The sequence below is a fragment of the Artemia franciscana genome, chromosome 15 (assembly GCF_032884065.1).
Source record: "Artemia franciscana chromosome 15, ASM3288406v1, whole genome shotgun sequence".
Taxonomy (NCBI): domain Eukaryota; kingdom Metazoa; phylum Arthropoda; class Branchiopoda; order Anostraca; family Artemiidae; genus Artemia; species Artemia franciscana.
The window spans coordinates 11,832,590-11,851,057 of NC_088877.1; the positions used below are offsets into that span (position 1 = coordinate 11,832,590).

The 18,468-nt window shown below is 34.0% G+C and overlaps 1 protein-coding gene across 12 annotated transcripts in view; it reads left to right on the forward strand.

Annotated features, from left to right (window-relative positions):
* LOC136036050 (fat-like cadherin-related tumor suppressor homolog) overlaps nucleotides 1-6,192 on the forward strand; it is a 401,362-nt gene extending 395,170 nt beyond the window's left edge. For 11 of the 12 annotated variants that reach the window (XM_065717994.1, XM_065717993.1, XM_065717998.1 and 8 more), the window contains 2 exons: nucleotides 401-541; nucleotides 2,329-6,192. In XM_065717994.1, the coding sequence (XP_065574066.1) occupies nucleotides 401-541; nucleotides 2,329-2,828 (641 nt within the window). In that variant the 3' untranslated portion in view covers nucleotides 2,829-6,192. Of the gene's footprint in view, nucleotides 1-400; nucleotides 547-2,328 lie in introns of those variants that run through there. The other variant, XR_010619615.1, reaches the window with a different exon arrangement.
* The last annotated feature ends 12,276 nt before the right edge of the window (nucleotides 6,193-18,468 follow it).

Sequence of the window (18,468 nt, forward strand, 5' to 3'; positions counted from 1 at the left end):
TACACAAGAATAGATTTCACCAAAATTAAAATTTTTAGTTGAATGTAAAGCAATAAAAACTGAAGTATCAAATTGATTTAATTTTTGAAAATAGCCAAAGAGAATTAGCTGCTTCTGTAAGTATTTCAGAAATAGTTGTAGGTCTACATAACCGCGAAACTGACCTAAAACCTAGAAAACCAACATTTCCATAGACAATTCTCTAACAACTGATTATGGGCTTTGTTTTCTAATGCGAGAATTTCTGATGGAAGTATTATTTAATTAAGTATAACCAAAGGAAATGCATTGTTAACCCAGTGGAATGATTAATGACATGTAACATTTATCTTAAAATTGTTAGTGAAAAATAGCTTAAACCTTCAATTTGTCTTTATTATATATACTCTTAAAATTTTAGGGTATCATTGGGACGTATCGGACTGGGCAAATGCTAGTGTTACGACCGATATTGCTGAGGTTGTGGGAGGATCCATGGTTGACGCAGCCTCTTGCCACTCCCACGAAACCAGTGATTACAACTATGGAAGCAAAGTACCAGGTATTGGTTTTTCTTTTCTTTTTTTATTTAGTTTTAATATTTACTTGTTTCAATTTTTAATTTAGTATTTTATGTATTATTGTTTGTTTACTGAGTATTATTTTATTAGTACTTGCTTACCCATCGCGCATCATTGTGATCTTATTGTGATTTAATTATTTCAATTTTTAACTTAGTATTTTATGTATTATTGTTTGTTCACTGAGTATTATTTTATTAGTACTTGCTTACCCATCGCGCATCATTGTGATCTTATTGTGATTTAATTATTTCAATTTTTAACTTAGTATTTTATGTATTATTGTTTGTTCACTGAGTATTATTTTATTAGTACTTGCTTACCCATCGCGCATCATTGTGATCTTATTGTGATTTAATTATTTCAATTTTTAACTTAGTATTTTATGTATTATTGTTTGTTCACTGAGTATTATTTTATTAGTACTTGCTTACCCATCGCGCATCATTGTGATCTTATTGTGATTTAATTATTTCAATTTTTAACTTAGTATTTTATGTATTATTGTTTGTTCACTGAGTATTATTTTATTAGTACTTGCTTACCCATCGCGCGTTGTTGCGATCTTAAAAGAAAAGAAGTTCAAGGAAACTTCCCCCTGGAAAATTCCAACTTCAAGGAAAATTTCCCTCACGCAGGTCGCCGTAGACAATCCTCCATCCCTTCCCCGTGTAAAACTCACTTCCCATGCAGATTAGTAACGATCGTACTTTTAAATTCAAAAGCATCAGAAATATTTCCCTCTGTAAACGTATTCTCCTCCTGGAAAATTCTTAGAAATACCGGAAAATACATATGTGTATTATTCATTTATTATTTTATTAATTGGTATTTATTTGTATTATTATTTATTATTTTATTTATTGGTAGTCATTTATTAGTTATTCCTCTTGTATTTTATTTATTAGTATTTATTTATTAATATTATCTATTCAGTATTTTTTTATTTGTGTTATTTATTTAATTTTTCATTTATTGGTATTAATTTATTAGTATTATTTATTACTATTTTATTTATTTAGTTTTCAAGAAGCAAAAAAAATGCAAAACTGATTTAATGACTCTAATATTTTCTTTTGTTATATATAGAAACATGTCTTGGATGTTAGAATTGGGCTAACCAACCGATAGGCTTTTCAGCTTCTTTTGTAAATGTGTGTGCAATAAAATAATACTCCTAAAAAAATTAAGAAGTGTAGGTATGGTGGACTCTTCATAATATATGGAATGGGAATAATCACTAATTTTGGGATCAGGTAGGTCTGAGACCTACCTAATCCTGACCTACCTCCATCCTGATCCTGATGAGGTTAATTCCAGCCCTTTAATGCTTATTGGTGCAGATATGTGCGTTTTTTAAACATTTTTTATTCCTTCAATAAGATTTTCGTTTTCATTTCCAGCACTTGTTTTTATTGCACGACTCCTTTGACGAATGTAAGCTCGGCAACGTCTGATTGTAAAATCCATTTGTAGAATAGAATTTATCGTGTTTACTTTAATATTGGTTGTCGTTTTTTTTTCAAATTAGTGCTTTTAAATTACTTTTTGAATTTATTAAAATAATATCTCTTTTTGCATAAATTGAGTAAGCAGTTTTTTGGGCGTGGGGAGGGGAGTATTTAAGGTAGATTTGAAAGTAGTGTTATAACTTAAAAAGTGCTTTTGGTGTCTTGTAAACAAATTAAACCAATCGATACATACACTCTTAGGATAACAAGCCACTGGCTAAAATATTAACAAAATCATAGCTAAATATTTCTTCTAGGTCCACCTTTAGATGAGAACGGTCGTTTAGCCATCCGAGAGCCTCCAGTCGGTGCGTGTGATGCCTCTTTACGCAGCCCTACTGAGCAAGTAAGCTTCGAGCAAATTATTGCTAGAAGTGGTCTACGTCTCAGTCAACTTGGTACAGGGGGGAGTGAGATAGCTCCTTTAAGTGAAATTAGTGATTTGAATGACTCTTTACCCTCGCCTGGAAACTATGCGGTCCACCCTAATTTGTACTTACCTGCTCACAAGGGGGTACAGAGTGAAACAGACGTTGAAATGACTTATGCTGATGATAGTGATGATGATGATGCGCCCTCGTTATTAAGTGTGTCAATTCCTAGTCAAATACGTTTACCAGATGAACGGTTATCTTTGTCGACAAGTTATGCAGCGCGACAGTCAATGAGCGATATATCGAATGTATGTGATTTAGTAGAAACGGATTGTGAGGAGGCGGGGGAAATTCCGGGATCAGTTATGCAAACTGCTTTATAGGCAAAGAGAAAAGGGAAGATTTACTGTGGTGAAAGTGTGCTATATTTAATTTGTTTACCTCTATGATGCTTTTTCGTAAACCAATCACACTTAATCCTTATTTCTTGCGAGACAAATAGCCTGTCTTTAAAAAAATTAACTGGTTTTAACACCTACAGCGTGAAATTTTAGGTCACAATAAAAGACGAAAACTTGGTTTTAAAATCTCCTGTGTGAAATTTCGAGTCACAAAAAAACGAAAATATAAATTCCATCTGATTTGTTTTCCTCTGTGAAATTTTTGCCATTTAAATAAACGAAAGAATGACTCGAGTTTTGAGTCGTAGGATGTTTTTTTTAAGTACTCCCTCAATTTCTCTGTGTTATAACTATTTTAACAGATCTATTTTTACAATAGTCAAAATTATATTGTCTAATATTTTCAGAAGATATTATATTTGGCTTGAACCAAAATTAATTTAAATTCGTTGAATATTCTTATGGTTAATGATATAAAACCAGCGAATATTAACTTATTTTTTGCAAAAATTTGAATGTTTGGAAACCTTTATTTGGCATTAAATTTTGTTTCCAAAAATTATTTAGATATTCAATTATTTTCCATTTTTATAATTATTTGAATATTTTAATGCCCTGTATTTGCCATTTACATTTTTTTCCTAAAGCAACTTGAATTCGTTAACAATTTGTTTTATTAGTAACCCCAATATAAAAACTAAATATGTTTAAAAAGGTCAAATTGAAGACTTTCTACCGTAAATTGGTAACATTCTTTTTTAGATTTGAATGGTTATTTCGATGAAAAAATAACATTATTTGAAGTATTGTAAACCTGTTTTCGCTAAGTATTAATTTTTAAGTGTTTTAGTAACAAGACAAATTGCCCAGATTAGAGTTTAAACCGGGCTGCTATCCGTCCAAACGGTTCCTCCAGTTTAATGGCAAAATATTGTTTGGACATTCATGACTCCAATGTTGTTATTTAAATTAGATTTTAGAATATGCACATTTTCTTTCAAACTTTCATTTCGCAGCCCATAGTAACCGAAAAATGGAGTTTTCAAGAGATTGTCTAGTGACGAATATTTCCCAGTCGACACTAATTCTAGAAACTTTGATATTTTAGGTATATTTTAATTGTTGCATTTGAGAAGTGATAAAGCATATATTAGTCATTTTGGTTATTGAATATGAGTGTTGTTGAAATTTTAAATAATTTGGTTTTAGTTCTATTATGAGAAATTGTTTTTAGGGTTTTATTATATTGCCATCTATCAAAAAGGTTTGTCGCAGTAGGTTAAGATATAAGTATTATCATAATTTGTTTTCTTTTGTTTAAATATTCTTAGAACCAAGTATTTTTTCTGTAAAAGTTCCATGGAAAAGCAGGATTAGCTCCAGATTTTATTTCTCTGAAATTTTTTAGCAGATTTTAAGCAGTAGGCTATACCCTATTTTAGGTCCCTATGTACCCTACTTTTTCTTGGGGGGGGGAGCTCTTAATATGTAAATGTTGCTATTTAACCAGTTTATCCATTTGCAACCGTGCTCGATCGAAACCTGTCAGAATGGAAAATTAAAATATTATGCCTTATTTTCACAAAGTTTTACATTCACAAATAAACACCTTAATCGTTTCTTTCATTACTCATTACTATTGTTTTTCCATTTTTTTGTTTTTTTTTTTTTTTTGTTTTTTTTTTTTTTTTTTTTTTTTATAGAAGAAGAAAATATTTTGTTCAAAACAAAACAGATATTATTCAAAGAAGTAATTTGTCAAGCCCTGTAATTTAAAAAGTAATTTATAAAACACTGTTAAAACCTTTTTTTTGTGCTTAGTCGTGTTTTTATAACGGCTTAATAGCTAATAATTTAGCCGTTAACGGCTAAATAATTAATAGCTCAAAAATATTATTTTTTTATAGATTTTGCTAATGCATCGAAAGAGAAGATATAATCCTATTTTTCTGATGAAACAAAAACAAGACTTATCTATTGACTAAGGACACATCTTTTGTCTTTTTTTTTCAATAATCGACAATTTTTAAATAACGTGATTGATGATCACCTCACTCAAAGTAAAGTATTAGCTGCTAATTTTAGATATTGTTTAAACTTTTTTCATTTCTGCTCGTAGTCTTAAGATTTTTGCTCCCTATGAGCCAAGCAACTTTGTGACTAGCCTACAGTTGTAACAGAATATAACACTTATGTTATTTGATTAATCAGTTTCAGATTGATTAGTTTCAGATCATTCAGATGAAATTAAAATTCCAAGGCCATTAAAATAAAAAAAAAATTTGACCCCTTGACCCTTTCTTCAATCCTTTATACCTTAAAACTGTCATTTTTCTTTTTTGTTCTTTTTCTGTCTTTTTCAAAATTCGGAAATTTTTAGAATGCAAAAATAAATAATAACAAATAAATAGCTATGTTTGCTAGCGCTTTTCGTTTATGAAAATTCAAAACTAACAATCTGTTATTTCTTAAAGACAATGATATCAACAAAGAAAAGATACACATTTTTACCCTGTTTGTTGTCATTTATTTTTAGATAACTTTTTACTGATTTTTCATTAATGTTTCTTTTTTTTCTTTTCTTTTTCTTAATTTAAGCTTCCACTTTATCGATTCAGCCAATCTGATGTAATTTTCAATGTCCTCGGTTCGATATAGATTAAAGATTCTATGGACTAGAATTTATTATAACAATAAAAAATTATTAAACTCAAAACCAGGTTGATAAAAAGTTTTCTTTTTCTAGAAGTGTCAAATTTTTTCGAATCTTGTAAATTCCGAGAGCTGCCACAAAATAGTCTGATAACCCTTCATTTAGTTTACACTGTCCTTAGTATTTTAAGTTTTCTTCACAAAGAATTTGGATCCAAAATTATTCTTTTTACATCTCTTTCTACAAATCCCTGATGCACAGACTATTTTTGTTCTAAAATAAAAAAAAAAACTTTTTTGACAACTCTCCATTTCCACTGTCCTTATTATTTTAAACGTTCAATATAGATTATGATTTCGATTGATTAGATTTTTAAAATTGAAATATTTACCTTGAGGTATATAAGTTTTACAGGGGGAACACGAGGGACATATAAAACTAAGGGAATATGGTCTTAAAGCTCTTTAGTATTTTATGTGCAATTATTTTTGCAGCTTCAGAGAGTAGCTGCCATTTTATATGTATATAAGGCTAGTGTACATTATACTGTACATCTTTGAAGTGAGTAGAGTTTACGTGATCTCTGATTGGGTGCCACTTTTGCGATGATATTTTTATACGTTTCTATTTCAGGAATTTTTTGGAAATTCCTTTGTCAGACATGATTTTTGATTAAAAGTTGAAATGTTTTAATTTTGGCATTTGTTCTTGTTAGATAGTAGATTAGGAAATTTTAAACATAATCAAAATTAGTTTAATTAAAAACTCAAAGAATTAGGAAAAGCCTTTCAGAAATAGGACTTTTTGGAAATAAGAAGATTCCGAAACTCAAAGGAGAAAAGGTTTGATCAAAATAATGATTTGTCTGTATGTAGGCTTCCTTAGCGCTAAAAAAAAAGGAAAAAAAAAACAAAACCAAAAGCAATGCTAATAACGAATATTAACGAGAAATGCGAGCTATAAAATATATATATATATATATATATATATATATATATATATATATATATATATATATATATATATATATATATATACATGTTAGCAAATAATTTCCAGAGTAATCCAAACCATTTAAAGTACTTACCCTCTTAGCCTCTGACATTGTTTATAACCCGTCCAACGATCCAAAGATAAGTAATCGGGCTTTTCGAATAAATAATCTTGCAGTAATCAAACACAGTATAAGTTTTACTTTCTGCAGATTCTGAGTAGTTGTAGATTTGATGTTGGTTATTAGAATTATTTTACTTGTGTTTCGGGAGTCTAAGGGAAACCCTTTGTAAAAGCAAATGATGGATTATGAAAGTCGGAAATCCAAACTATCTTTTCAACTGTCTCACTCTGCAGTACAGATTTTGGTGTGTAAAATAGAGTTATTGAATTAGCGTCAGTTCTCTTTTGGTATTTGACCAGTCAACAACTAATTGAATTTAAGCCAGATTAACTCTGTACCTGTTCGGAATAAATAGCGAGTGAAATACTTTTGAACTTGTAATTGAAACTTGTTGGATAAATTTATAAACTTGTATATGGTTACGGCTTAAGGATTATTTATGGATTGTGGCTGTGAGTTAGTATTCAGCACTACTATCATCTGAGTCGTGCATTTAAATATTCGGATTACTTGCCCCACTCAAAGATAAGCTATTATTTATTTTCATTGCATTCATTTAGCCAGTGTGGATCATTTCATAATTGTGCTTATTGAGAACTTCTCTGTGGATATACCTTTTTCGATTAATTGTTTTTGGACTGATGCCGAGTCGTGAGTGAAATTTGCTTATCATGGACAATTGGAATACCAGTACGCTTTATTATTGCTCAGTTTTGAACTTTGCTCGGCACAATCTCGGTGAGGGGTTGGACCATCAGTCGATTGTGAAATACACTAGTGATTTTTTTCCGTATGAAGATGTTCTTGGCACTAAGAAACTTTATATAGCAATTGCTTCCTAAATGAGCCTATACCTCGTCGTTCGGGACCCAGTGCTAAGAATAGTTCATTGTCGGACATTATCGCTACTCTTTTTCGCTGCTCTGCAGAAAATATTGATTTTCCAGAGTTCGTGGTCAAATCCCCCTCTGAAGTCCCTAGCATTCCGGCGTCAGCTTATTCTATCCTTACCGCCAAAGTCAACCAGTGCCTTGATCAGCTAAAATCGCTTGCTCACCTCAATAGTCCAGCAACGTCTATAAATAGTTTTTGGTCTCAGATACTAAGGGTACCAATCGCAAACCCTTCTATGCCGTCGTTCTTAAATATCTGCCTCCAGAATTAAGAGACCCCGTTTCTTGCAAGTAAAAGCTTGATTCTTTCGCCGGACATGACGGAATTGTGTCGGTAAAGCCCGATCCTGTAAGAAAAAGATGGGTTGTTGTTACGCGGGATAAGGTTTCCGCCAATTCTCTTGCCGCATCTGCTGTTGCGAGCTATTCAAATATTCTTGCTAAAGTGATTGATTGCAAACCTCTTGGAGTAATTAGGGGACTTCCCAATAGTGTTTCTAGCAGTATACTCATCTCCGCTATTCCTTGTGTTTGTTGAGGCCACCCAGATCGGCTCTTCTTATACATCCGTTTAGAGTTCCTTGATTCCACTGCACTAAAATCTGCCATCGCTACATGTCTGCACTTGGGTTACGAGTCTTTTAAAATATCGGAATACAAAGAACTGCCCAGACGGTGTCTTAGATGCCAAAGTATCCATCATTCGTTTGCTCACTGCCCATATGCCCCGAATGAGATGAAGTGCTCTAAATGTTCTGGATGCCATTCCAATACTAAAGACAATCCTTACTTAGAGGCTCGAAAATGTGCCAACTGCGGCGAAGCTCATGTTTCCTATAGTATGAATTGCCCAGTGATCAAACGCGCTCTGAACGCCGCTCCAAAATGAACCAAGCCACTATTTTAAGTTTTGCTTCTCTCAATATTAACGGCACAAAAGACAAAGACTTGTTCATTAATGAATTATTAGTCCATGGCATAGTGTTCTTGCAAAAACATCTTTTGACCAAATCAAACGTTTCTAGCCTAAAGCGATCTTCTGTCCACCATTTTTTTTCACAAGAGGCCAAGAAAACTAGAGGCTGCCTTTCCGGTGGCCTAGCAATTTCCTTCCGTTCCCCATCAAAGCCCTCTGTGATTCATTCTGATGATAACATCTTAGCGATTCAGTGTGACAGTACCACCCTTATAAACGTTTACTTACCTTGCAATCGACTTTCTATAGCATCGTTCATATCTCTCGCTAAATGTTGCTCTAGTTTAAAGTCTCTACTCGAAAGTTGACGTTTGAAAGACCAAAATTGAGTTTTAGCTGGTGACCTTAACTGTGACATTCTTGGTATCTCCGATAGATCAATCCTCTTGCTAGAATCACTTCCTAGCATACATCACGTCGCAGTTAAGAGCCTCCCATTCACGTATATTCATAACAGAGGCTATTCAAAATCGAACCTGAATCACATGATCTCTTCCAGTTCCAGCTTAATATCATCGATTGTCAGGTCGGACGAAGAGAAGACTGATGACGATCACCATATTCTTAGCTGTAATTTGTCCTTTGAGCTATCTGTTGATGTGAGCCTCTGAGCTATCTATTTTGTTGATCATTATAAGCGTGTGTTCAGTGTATTTAATAGTTTTCTTCAGTCTTTTTATTTCAAGCTGCTTAAACCGCTTTTACCATACCGTCTCCTGCGGGCTCACGTCCAGCCTGTAGCAATATCTGAAATTCGCCAGGCTTTAAGAAAAATTAAGCGTTCAAATAGCCTTGATGGTGACAGCCTTTCTTACCGATTCTTTGCTTGTGACTGTCCTGCTCTTCTTAACCATCTACAAATATTTTTCCAGTCTTGCTTAGCAAAGTCGCTTGTTCCTGATAGTTTTCTTTGTGGCCGCGTAACGTCTTTTCAAAAGCGAGGCAAGGACCCCACGTCATGCGTAAATTATCGTCCCATTACAGTATCGTGTTTTTTAAGTAAGTTCCTTGAACATTTGCTACTACCAGAAATTAAGTCGAATTGCGATTTTACACCTTTTCAATTTGGTTTTCGGAAAAGTTTCGGTTGCTCCCATGTACATCATGTTTTAAGCCGACTCATGAAAGATGCCGTAAAAACTAAAATGTTTTTATACTGTCTTACTGTTGATATTTTTGGAGCTTTCAACAATATTGTGCACTCTCAGGCTCTATTTTCCCTTGCGTCTTCAGGTGTTAATCCTTCCGTACTAATTTGATTATCTTCTTGGTATTCAAAGTCTAAAATTCAAGTTACCTGGAATGGCCAAATATCTGACCCGGTAAAAATTAATAAGGAAGTTCGGCAAGGTGCCGTATTGTCTCCTAGTATATTTAAATGCGTACTTGAATTGTGCCTGCGTCCCCTTAGAAGTTCTGTTTTTTTACGGTAATATTGGTTTGTCTTCTATTGCATATGCAGATGACGTTCTTCTTGCTGCCCGGACTCGCCGTGGATTGCTTTCTAATTTTACTATATTAACCAATGAACTATCTAAGATTGGACTGTCAGTTAATACGTCTAAATGAGAGTTCATTTGTTTTAATAGCCCTCATGCGGTCGCTCCATTCGTTGCTGGGACTGCAGTTCTACCATGTTCTTCTCTAGTTAGTTGGCTTGGTCTGTGTTTCGGCCCAACACTTTCCACTACCTGTTCATCCCTAGTGAATCAAGCCGTGAAAAACCTACGCGTCGCTTACGGAAAAATATCCCCAAACAAAAGCCGTTACAACGGCAACGGTTTGTGCATGATTAATAACGCTTATTGCGCCCCTGTGCTTTTGTTTTTATCAGGCATTGCTCATCTGTTCTGTCAGAAAGATCGCCATACTCTACGTGTAGCGTATTTCAGATATTGCAAATTCCTCCTCCGGCTTCCTAGATGGTACCGAAACAAAAAAAAATAATTGATCGATTTGGTTTAATAGATGTGCCTCTTGGATTCGTGCCTTCTCGGATTTATGACCCTCTGCAGCCTTTTTTCCATGTTAATACTGGTTAATTAGTCCATGTTGTCTTTTGTTAGTTTGAATTTTTTTTTCTTCGCTGTTTATCGTTTTTGTTTTTGTTTATTTATAATACTCCGTACTTTGTGTTTTTTATACTTTTCGGGTAATAAAGTTCATTCATTATTCATTCATATCCTAAGAACTTGTGTGGAGGAAGTTTAACCTTTGCTTAAGTCTCCTATGCGCTTGAACCCAGTTGAGTTGCAACAAATACATTAGTTTGATCAAGATAAGAATTTGGAATTCTTGTATGTTTCCTCACCTACATACTATCTTCCTCTTTGGTCCTTAATTTCATTGAATGTGAGTAAACCAGTAGATATTTTGGTAAATCTTAGTTATGTAATCATTTTTCTATCTCAAAACAGTACTGCCATCTAGAAAACACTTTGCTTTTTTTATAGTTAATTTGGGTAAAAGGAAAATGTATTTTCCATGAAGCTTCCTTTTTGCTAGTCAGTGAGAGACAAAAATGTTTTTTGTTTTTTTTTTCAAGCCCAAAAGTAGAGAAGTTTGAAGCATTATAGCTCAAAAACCTGCTATGCGGGTTTTGATAACTTGTCACCAAACCCGCATAGTAGTTAATTTGTATCGTATATGTATATCTATCAATCTATCTATATAAAAAATAAGGTGTATGTATGCATGTTTGTTTGTTTGTAAAAAGAGCGTTTGCATATGACGTCATTATAAATATATAAGGCTTTGTATGTGCACAGACAATGGGACAGCGAAGAATGTTGAATATATATATATATATATATATATATACATATATATATATATATATATATATATATATATATATATATATATATATATATATATATATATATATTATATATATATATATTCACAGGTGGGACACAGGGACACAAATACAATGGTGCGTAACGACTTATGCGTGCGGGGGGGGGGCAAAGCACCCCACCAGCTAGGTGTTGGTATGGTGCGAAGCGCCACACCAGCAACTAGTATATATATATATATATATATATATATATATATATATATATATATATATATATATATATATATATATATATATATATATATATATATATATATATATACATATATACATATATATATATATTTATATATATATATATATATATATATATATATTCTTGTTGTTTGATTTATTTTGAGTTATTTATCATGTTCGGTCAATTGACAGGTTTTCCTGAGTTTGATGTTACTCACGGACAGTGTCTTCATTACTGCGTGAACATAAGCTATATCTCTCTGCATCTATAAGTCGGTGTCTGGGAGGTGTAGTTGCGAGAGCGCGTCAGCTACGGGTATGTTGGAACCTGGGCTGTAGATGACTTCCAAATCATATGGCAGAATTTGAATCATCATTCTCTGCAGCCGTGTTTGCACTTGGTGTAGAGGTTTTGACAGGATAGTTTCCAGTGGTCTACTGTCGGTGGTGACTGTTACCTTCCGCCCGTAGATGTAATGATGGAAATGTTTCAATCCATACACCATTGCGTACATTTCTTTTTTGAGTTGCGAGTAGTTTTTTTCAGTCTTGCTGAGAGCTCTAGATGTGTAGCCACAAATGTTTCCATTGGTTGAGATCTCTGCCCCTAGTCCTTGCTTCGAGGCGTCGACTTTCAAGTCAACTCTGCGGCTGCTGTGGTCAAAGAAGGCTAGATTGTCAGTGACTGACCGCTTGATGGTGCTGAAGAATTCTTCGTGATGTGGTTTCTACTCGAACTGTATTTCTTGCATGAGGTCTTGTAGGGTCTTGTTTCTGTTTGGGAGGCTGGGGATGTATCGGGATAGGAAGTTGAGCATGCCCAGAAGGGTTTGGAGTTCTTCCTCGGTAGTTGGACTTGGCTTTTTTTTTATGGAATTGAGTTTTTCAGGGTTTGGTTTGATTCCTTCTTTGCTGATGATGTGACCAAAGTATTTTACTTGTTCCATTCTGAATGTGCATTTTTCCCGATTGAATCTCACTCTTTTCTCACTGGTGTGTTTAAGGACTGCCAGAGCCTGTTGTCGTGCTCTTCTTGACTCTTTCCGTATACGAGGATGTCATCGACGAGGATGCGGATGCCTTCAAACCCTTCGAATATCTCGTCCATTTGACGCTGGAATTCATCTTGTACTGACAAAAGACCGAATGGGTATCTTTTCCATCTGTATCTTCCGAAGACGGTGCTAAGCGTTGTGTAGAATGATGACCGTTCGGTTAGCAGCAATATCCAGTAGCCCGACTGGACGTCAACCTTGCTTACGATTGATATGCCATGTAAGTCCTCTGTTGCGTCTTCGAACGTGGGGATTGGGTAGTGAGGTCGTCGGATCGCTTTGTTTAAATCCACGGGGTCTATACATAGGCGGACGCTCCTGTCCTTCTTTTCGACCATGAACATGGCGTTTACCCAGTCAGTTGGCTCACTGACTTTTCCAATTATGTTTAGAGCTTCTAGTCTGTCCAGCTCGTCCTTAAGTGTCTGTTTCATTAATAAAGGTACTTTTCTCGCAGGGTAAACAATAGGGACAGCATTTTCTTTTAGGTGGATCTCCCATTTGTTTTCCAGGTTTCGAATTCCTTTGACAGTTTCCTTGTACTCATTTACCAGTTTGGAGCAAGCACTAGTCGTCCTGTCTTCTTTTTGGATGTTTAATATTAGTTTGATAAGCTCCAGATCTTTGCAGGTTTATAGACCCACGATTGGAGTTGTGTTGGACCTGACAATGTAGAATGCATGTGACTGTGTCTTTCCATCTTTGTATCGGCAGGTCAGGTGACTGATTCCCGCATAGGGGATAGCTGATCCACAGTAGCTTGTCAGTTAGTGGCTGCCTTTTATCAAGTTGGGTTTTGTTGGTAATTTATTGTAATACTGGAGTTGTAGCACATTCACCTATTCTCCTGTGTCGATTTTGAATTTTATACACATTTGCCCCTCAATGCATACTTCGGCAAAATGCTTCATCTTCTCTATTGTTGTTCTGTATTGCGTACAGGAACACTTCGTCTGTGTCGTCGGCTATTTCAGATATTGCTTCACCGTCCTCCAAAGTGTGTACAGCTTTCTTTTCTGCACTTCTGCAAACCTTTGTAAAGTGGTTTGGCTTTCTGCATTTTGAACAGATCTTCCCTTTTGCTGGGCAAATATGGTTTTGTGAGTATGTTCCATTTCATAAGTGGCATTCTGGTTTCTTGGACTTGGGGTGTGGCCGACTTTTGGAAATGGAATCGATTTCCTGCTTGATTTCTCTGCCTTCGAAGGTTTTGAGCTGTGCTTGGGTTATTTCTAATGCTCTACAAATGGTTACTGTTTGGTTCAGGGAAAGGGTGTCTCCTACCGGGAGAAATTTCTCACGTATTTTGGGATTGGCCACTCCGCCCACTATCCTGTCTCTTAGCATTTCGTCTTTGTCCGCGTAACCGCATGGTTTCACTAGGATTTTCAAATCGGTAATGTATTTGTCTATGCTCTCCTGCTTTTGGTCATGCTTTTGGAAGATGTATCGTGAGAAGACTTGATTTTTTTTCGGGGCTGCATCTTCTCGGAATTTTTTGAAGTGTGTATCAATGTCTTCCTTTTCAGCATCAATTAGGTCAAATGTGCTGAAGATTTCTTTCCCTTGTTCGCCTGCCCAGATGAGAAGATATGCACATCGCTGTTTTGCTGTCTTTCCGGCAAATGGTCCAATGAACATTAACTTAGCTTGGTTTTCAAACTTCGTCTATTCAGATTCTTGATTATCCGAGCTCCAGTGGATTCGAGGCGTTTCTGCATCCATCCCACTTCTGAAACCACGTAGTGTTCGTGTCGGATTGAGTGAAGTCTATTTATTCAAAACCCAAGCACCTATAAAAAATAACAACAATAAGCTGGGGGTAAATAAACAATGCGCACACTAAGGAATTTGTAAGCAAGCATTACTTCATTAGACTCGTGCTAAGTCTGTCTTTCTGGCAATTTAAAAAGTAGTAAAAAATATGGTATGTTTTTTTTTGTTTTTTTTTTTTGAAGATTTTCAACCTTTGAACTTTGAATCCGTTGAATCCGTTTTGAGTCCTTTGAACTTGAGGACCATTAGATTGCCTGTAATGAGAGATATACAAGGCACGTCTATCTATGGTCTTAGGCAGGTTGAACCAAGAATATAGAATTGGCTGTCAATTTGTGTGGAATGACAGGCAAACATGGGTCTAAAGTCAAAATTGGGCCATTTTTCTGTTTTTACTATTATATTATATTTTGTAATACTTTTCAACCATTACCGCTATTTTATCGATTAATCTTAAAAAAAAACAGGCATCAATTGTTGCCTAATATTGTTTTTATTTTCATCCAATTTAGTTGCCTAAGAAATTGTCAGCTTTGGGCGCTGTGTAAGTTAATTCATTATATGCTAACCCTTTAATTTTCATTTTTCGTGAAAGTCTTATCAATGATTTTAGTCAATAGCAACAGGCTATTCTCCAGTTATATCAAGAGTTGAAGTTATAGAAAACTGAACAATATTTCCTATTTCATTGATTCAGGTTTAGCAGACAATGTGTAGCTGATTATTATTATTATTTTTCATACCACCCAATCAAGTACTTTCTAAGTCACTTTGATCAAAATTGGTAGTTTACGTACATAGTAAACAAGCCTTAATCTACCCTTGGCATATGTACGTCCACAGAAATTGTTTTCAGTTGAGGATGGTTAAAATTCAAAAACAAATGAATTAAATGGAAACATTAGATAATAGAGTCTGTAGTAAGCATAAAAGTGTTAGAGGGGGAGGGAAACTCTCTAATGCCTAATCCCCGAGTGTTTGTCTATGTAAAACTTTATATTACTTCTTTAATACATAGCTTTTTAGGGTTGCTAAGGATAAAAATAACGTCATCAGGTGTCATTGTTTGGAAACATCAAATAATAGAGTCTGTAGTAAGCATAAAAGTGTTAGAGGGGGAGGGGCACTCTCTAATGCCTAATCCCCGAGTGTTTGTCTGTGTAAAACTTTATATTACTTCTTTAATACATAGCTTTTTAGGGTTGCTAAGGATAAAAATAACGTCATCAGGTGTCATTGTTTGCCAAAATTTGAAGGCACAACTTTTAAGCATATTTATATATCCTACAATAGTCTTGTAGCTGGTAGATTTGGTCATCGACCCCAGTAAAATTTGCATTTATTTATTTCACGTAATTTACCTATTCTGCAAATTTTCGTATTTTACCGGTATTTTATGTAATATTTTGACAGAATCTTCAGATAAAAATATAATTAGTTTTAATGGACAGACGAGAGGAGTTTGGAGGTAGAAATTGATGATATAATCCTCATGGGCTTGCCCAGGACTTTTCTTGCAGGGAGGAGGGTTTTTGAAGGGGGGCTTCAGAACAGGCAAAGTCACCTGAATTAGAATCTGAAAGAGATGAGCTAGATTTACCAGCATATCCTGTTAAAAACACTCTTTAGGACTGAAAGTGACTGAATGTTCTGCTATTATGATCAAGTACTTAGTTAATCAAAACCATCAAAGCGTTACGAACCACTTCTTTTACTTGTATTTGTTTATTTTGTAGATATTTGAAATATAAAATGTATATGATAAAAGAAATATGGCTGAATGTGACTGTTTAAATATGCAAGAGTGTTAAGGTAACATTTCTTAGGTTTAAATGTAGGGAAAAATTGCTAATATGAATTTATTCCCGAATAATGGTAATTTTTTCAAAATGGATATCCGAAATCAACCACTGTCTAAGTTTTAAGGTATTACCCTTTGCACAAGATTTCCAAAGGGATAAACTAGACTGTTAATTAAAGTGGGAAAAGTCTAGATGAAGGGGCATTACCTTTTTTAAACCCCGAAAAATCAGAATCATTTTTCAAATCAAGACCCAGCTGGTCTTGTAGCTACAGTGCAGCTCTGAAGCAACAATTTTACCGTATGTTTCCTAGGGAGTACCATATTTTAAGCTATTTTACAAATTCTAACCACTTTACCTTATTTTACCAATTTTGCGTACCGTGTTTCTATTTTACGGTACTTTTAAAAAACTACCCTACAAATATTCGTAATGATACAGATGGTCAAATAAAATTGAATGAGTTTATAGAATCCAAACTAAAGACTGTTTTATGAGTAAAGTATCCGAAAAAATACTTTTTTTTTCATAAATTGAAAAAAAAATTGATCTGAAAACAAATTAAGGGTCAGCATGGGAAATAGCAAAATAATAATATTTGGTTTAGACCAGTCGGATTTTGAAAAATTAAAGAATAATCAGTTTGAGATTTGCTTCCAAGGACACATTATGTCTACTGGTAAGAACCATCGTTGCTATTTATTATTGTTCTTTCTTTTATGTTTGGCTTATCACTTCAATCCAAATTGAAAATGAATGGCTCTTTGTCTGAATTTATATATATTCTTTCTAAGAACTTGTGCAACAAAAGATGATGATGATTGCCAATGTATGTCGAATTTGTGAATAGTTAGACGTTGAATTTGCAAATTTTTAGGCAGTCATATTTATGTATATGGAGATCTCAACCTGGTCGATGATGTCAAATCTGTTGTACTTTCAGTATTTAAAGAATATGGGACTATACACACAACCAAAATTAAGAGTAGATGGCTCTGTGTTTAAATTTATTTAAATTTTTTCTAGGAACTTGTACAATACAAGATGATGATGGTTTTCAGTGCCTGTCGTATTTGTGAATTGCTAAACAGCCGTTAGACATCGTATTTGTGGATTTTTAGGCAGTAATATTTATATTTGTGGAGATTTTAACCTGGCCAATGATATCAAATCAATTGTAGATTCAATATTTAAAGTATATGGAAATATTCTTTTAAATATTCACTAGTTATTTCTTAAATATTAATTAAATATTCATCTTATATACATTATATATGCATTAGTATTTTATATTTAACAATATTCATATTAAATATTCATTATAGAAAATTTAATAGAAAGTTCAAAAGTCTTTCAAGAAAAGCAAAAATGGATTATTATGCGAAGAAATTTAAAGATGAATGTTTAGTAGTAGTAGGATGTTTAGTAGGAATGTTTAGCAGTAGGATTTGAATGTTTAGTAGGGGTGAGGGAGGGAAGAAGGATTCAGAGAGGTTTTTTCTGAAGAAGTGCATTAGTAGTTGAAGTGTCCCTTTTTTAAGGGTGGCCCAAACACGCTAATATACATCGGAACCTATTTTGACATTGTTAGTATTATATGCAGTTTTGTTTTATTAATATTATATTGCAATTTCAGTGATTTCGGTTTTGTTTTGTTAGTATTCTGTGGAGATTTCTATGTTGTTTTTTTGTTGTTGTTTTTTTTTGTGACCCATTTGTTGATGAAAATAAGATTATAAAGAATATGGAAATATCGACCCCGATGAAAATGTGTCGGTTCTGGAAATTCTTATTTCAAATTTTAATTTTAAATAAAATTAATAGAAACAAATTTAAACAAGCTCATTCATAAAGCATTAAATCATGCTTAAAAGTGCGTTTTGTACATGAGTGAGCATGAGAAGTAACTTTGACTTTTTATTGCCATCTTCTTGCTATTCCCTGTGCATCAGTAATACATGCTTGCTTCAGAATTTCTTGCTCTGGAATAACTGTTTTGAATTTCTAGTGCTTCTTAGAGGTTCTTACTTGCTGAAAATAGTATTATAATGATTCTATCACGTCAGCTCTTTTTGTTTTGCAATTACATTTTTAAGCTAACTTCTGTGTGAAGACAGGCTGGATATAAAAATCTGCAACTATTCTGGTTTAGTGTGATGATTTAGTTTCTCCTCTCCGTCATAAGTTCCAACCTCCATTCCTGAAAGGAAAACTATGCTTCTCTGGCCTCATAGTGGTTCTGAGATGGACCTTTTCCAGTTTGCTTGACTGTAAGGGGGATTTCAAAAATGGATGTGGGGGTGAGCTGGAGAA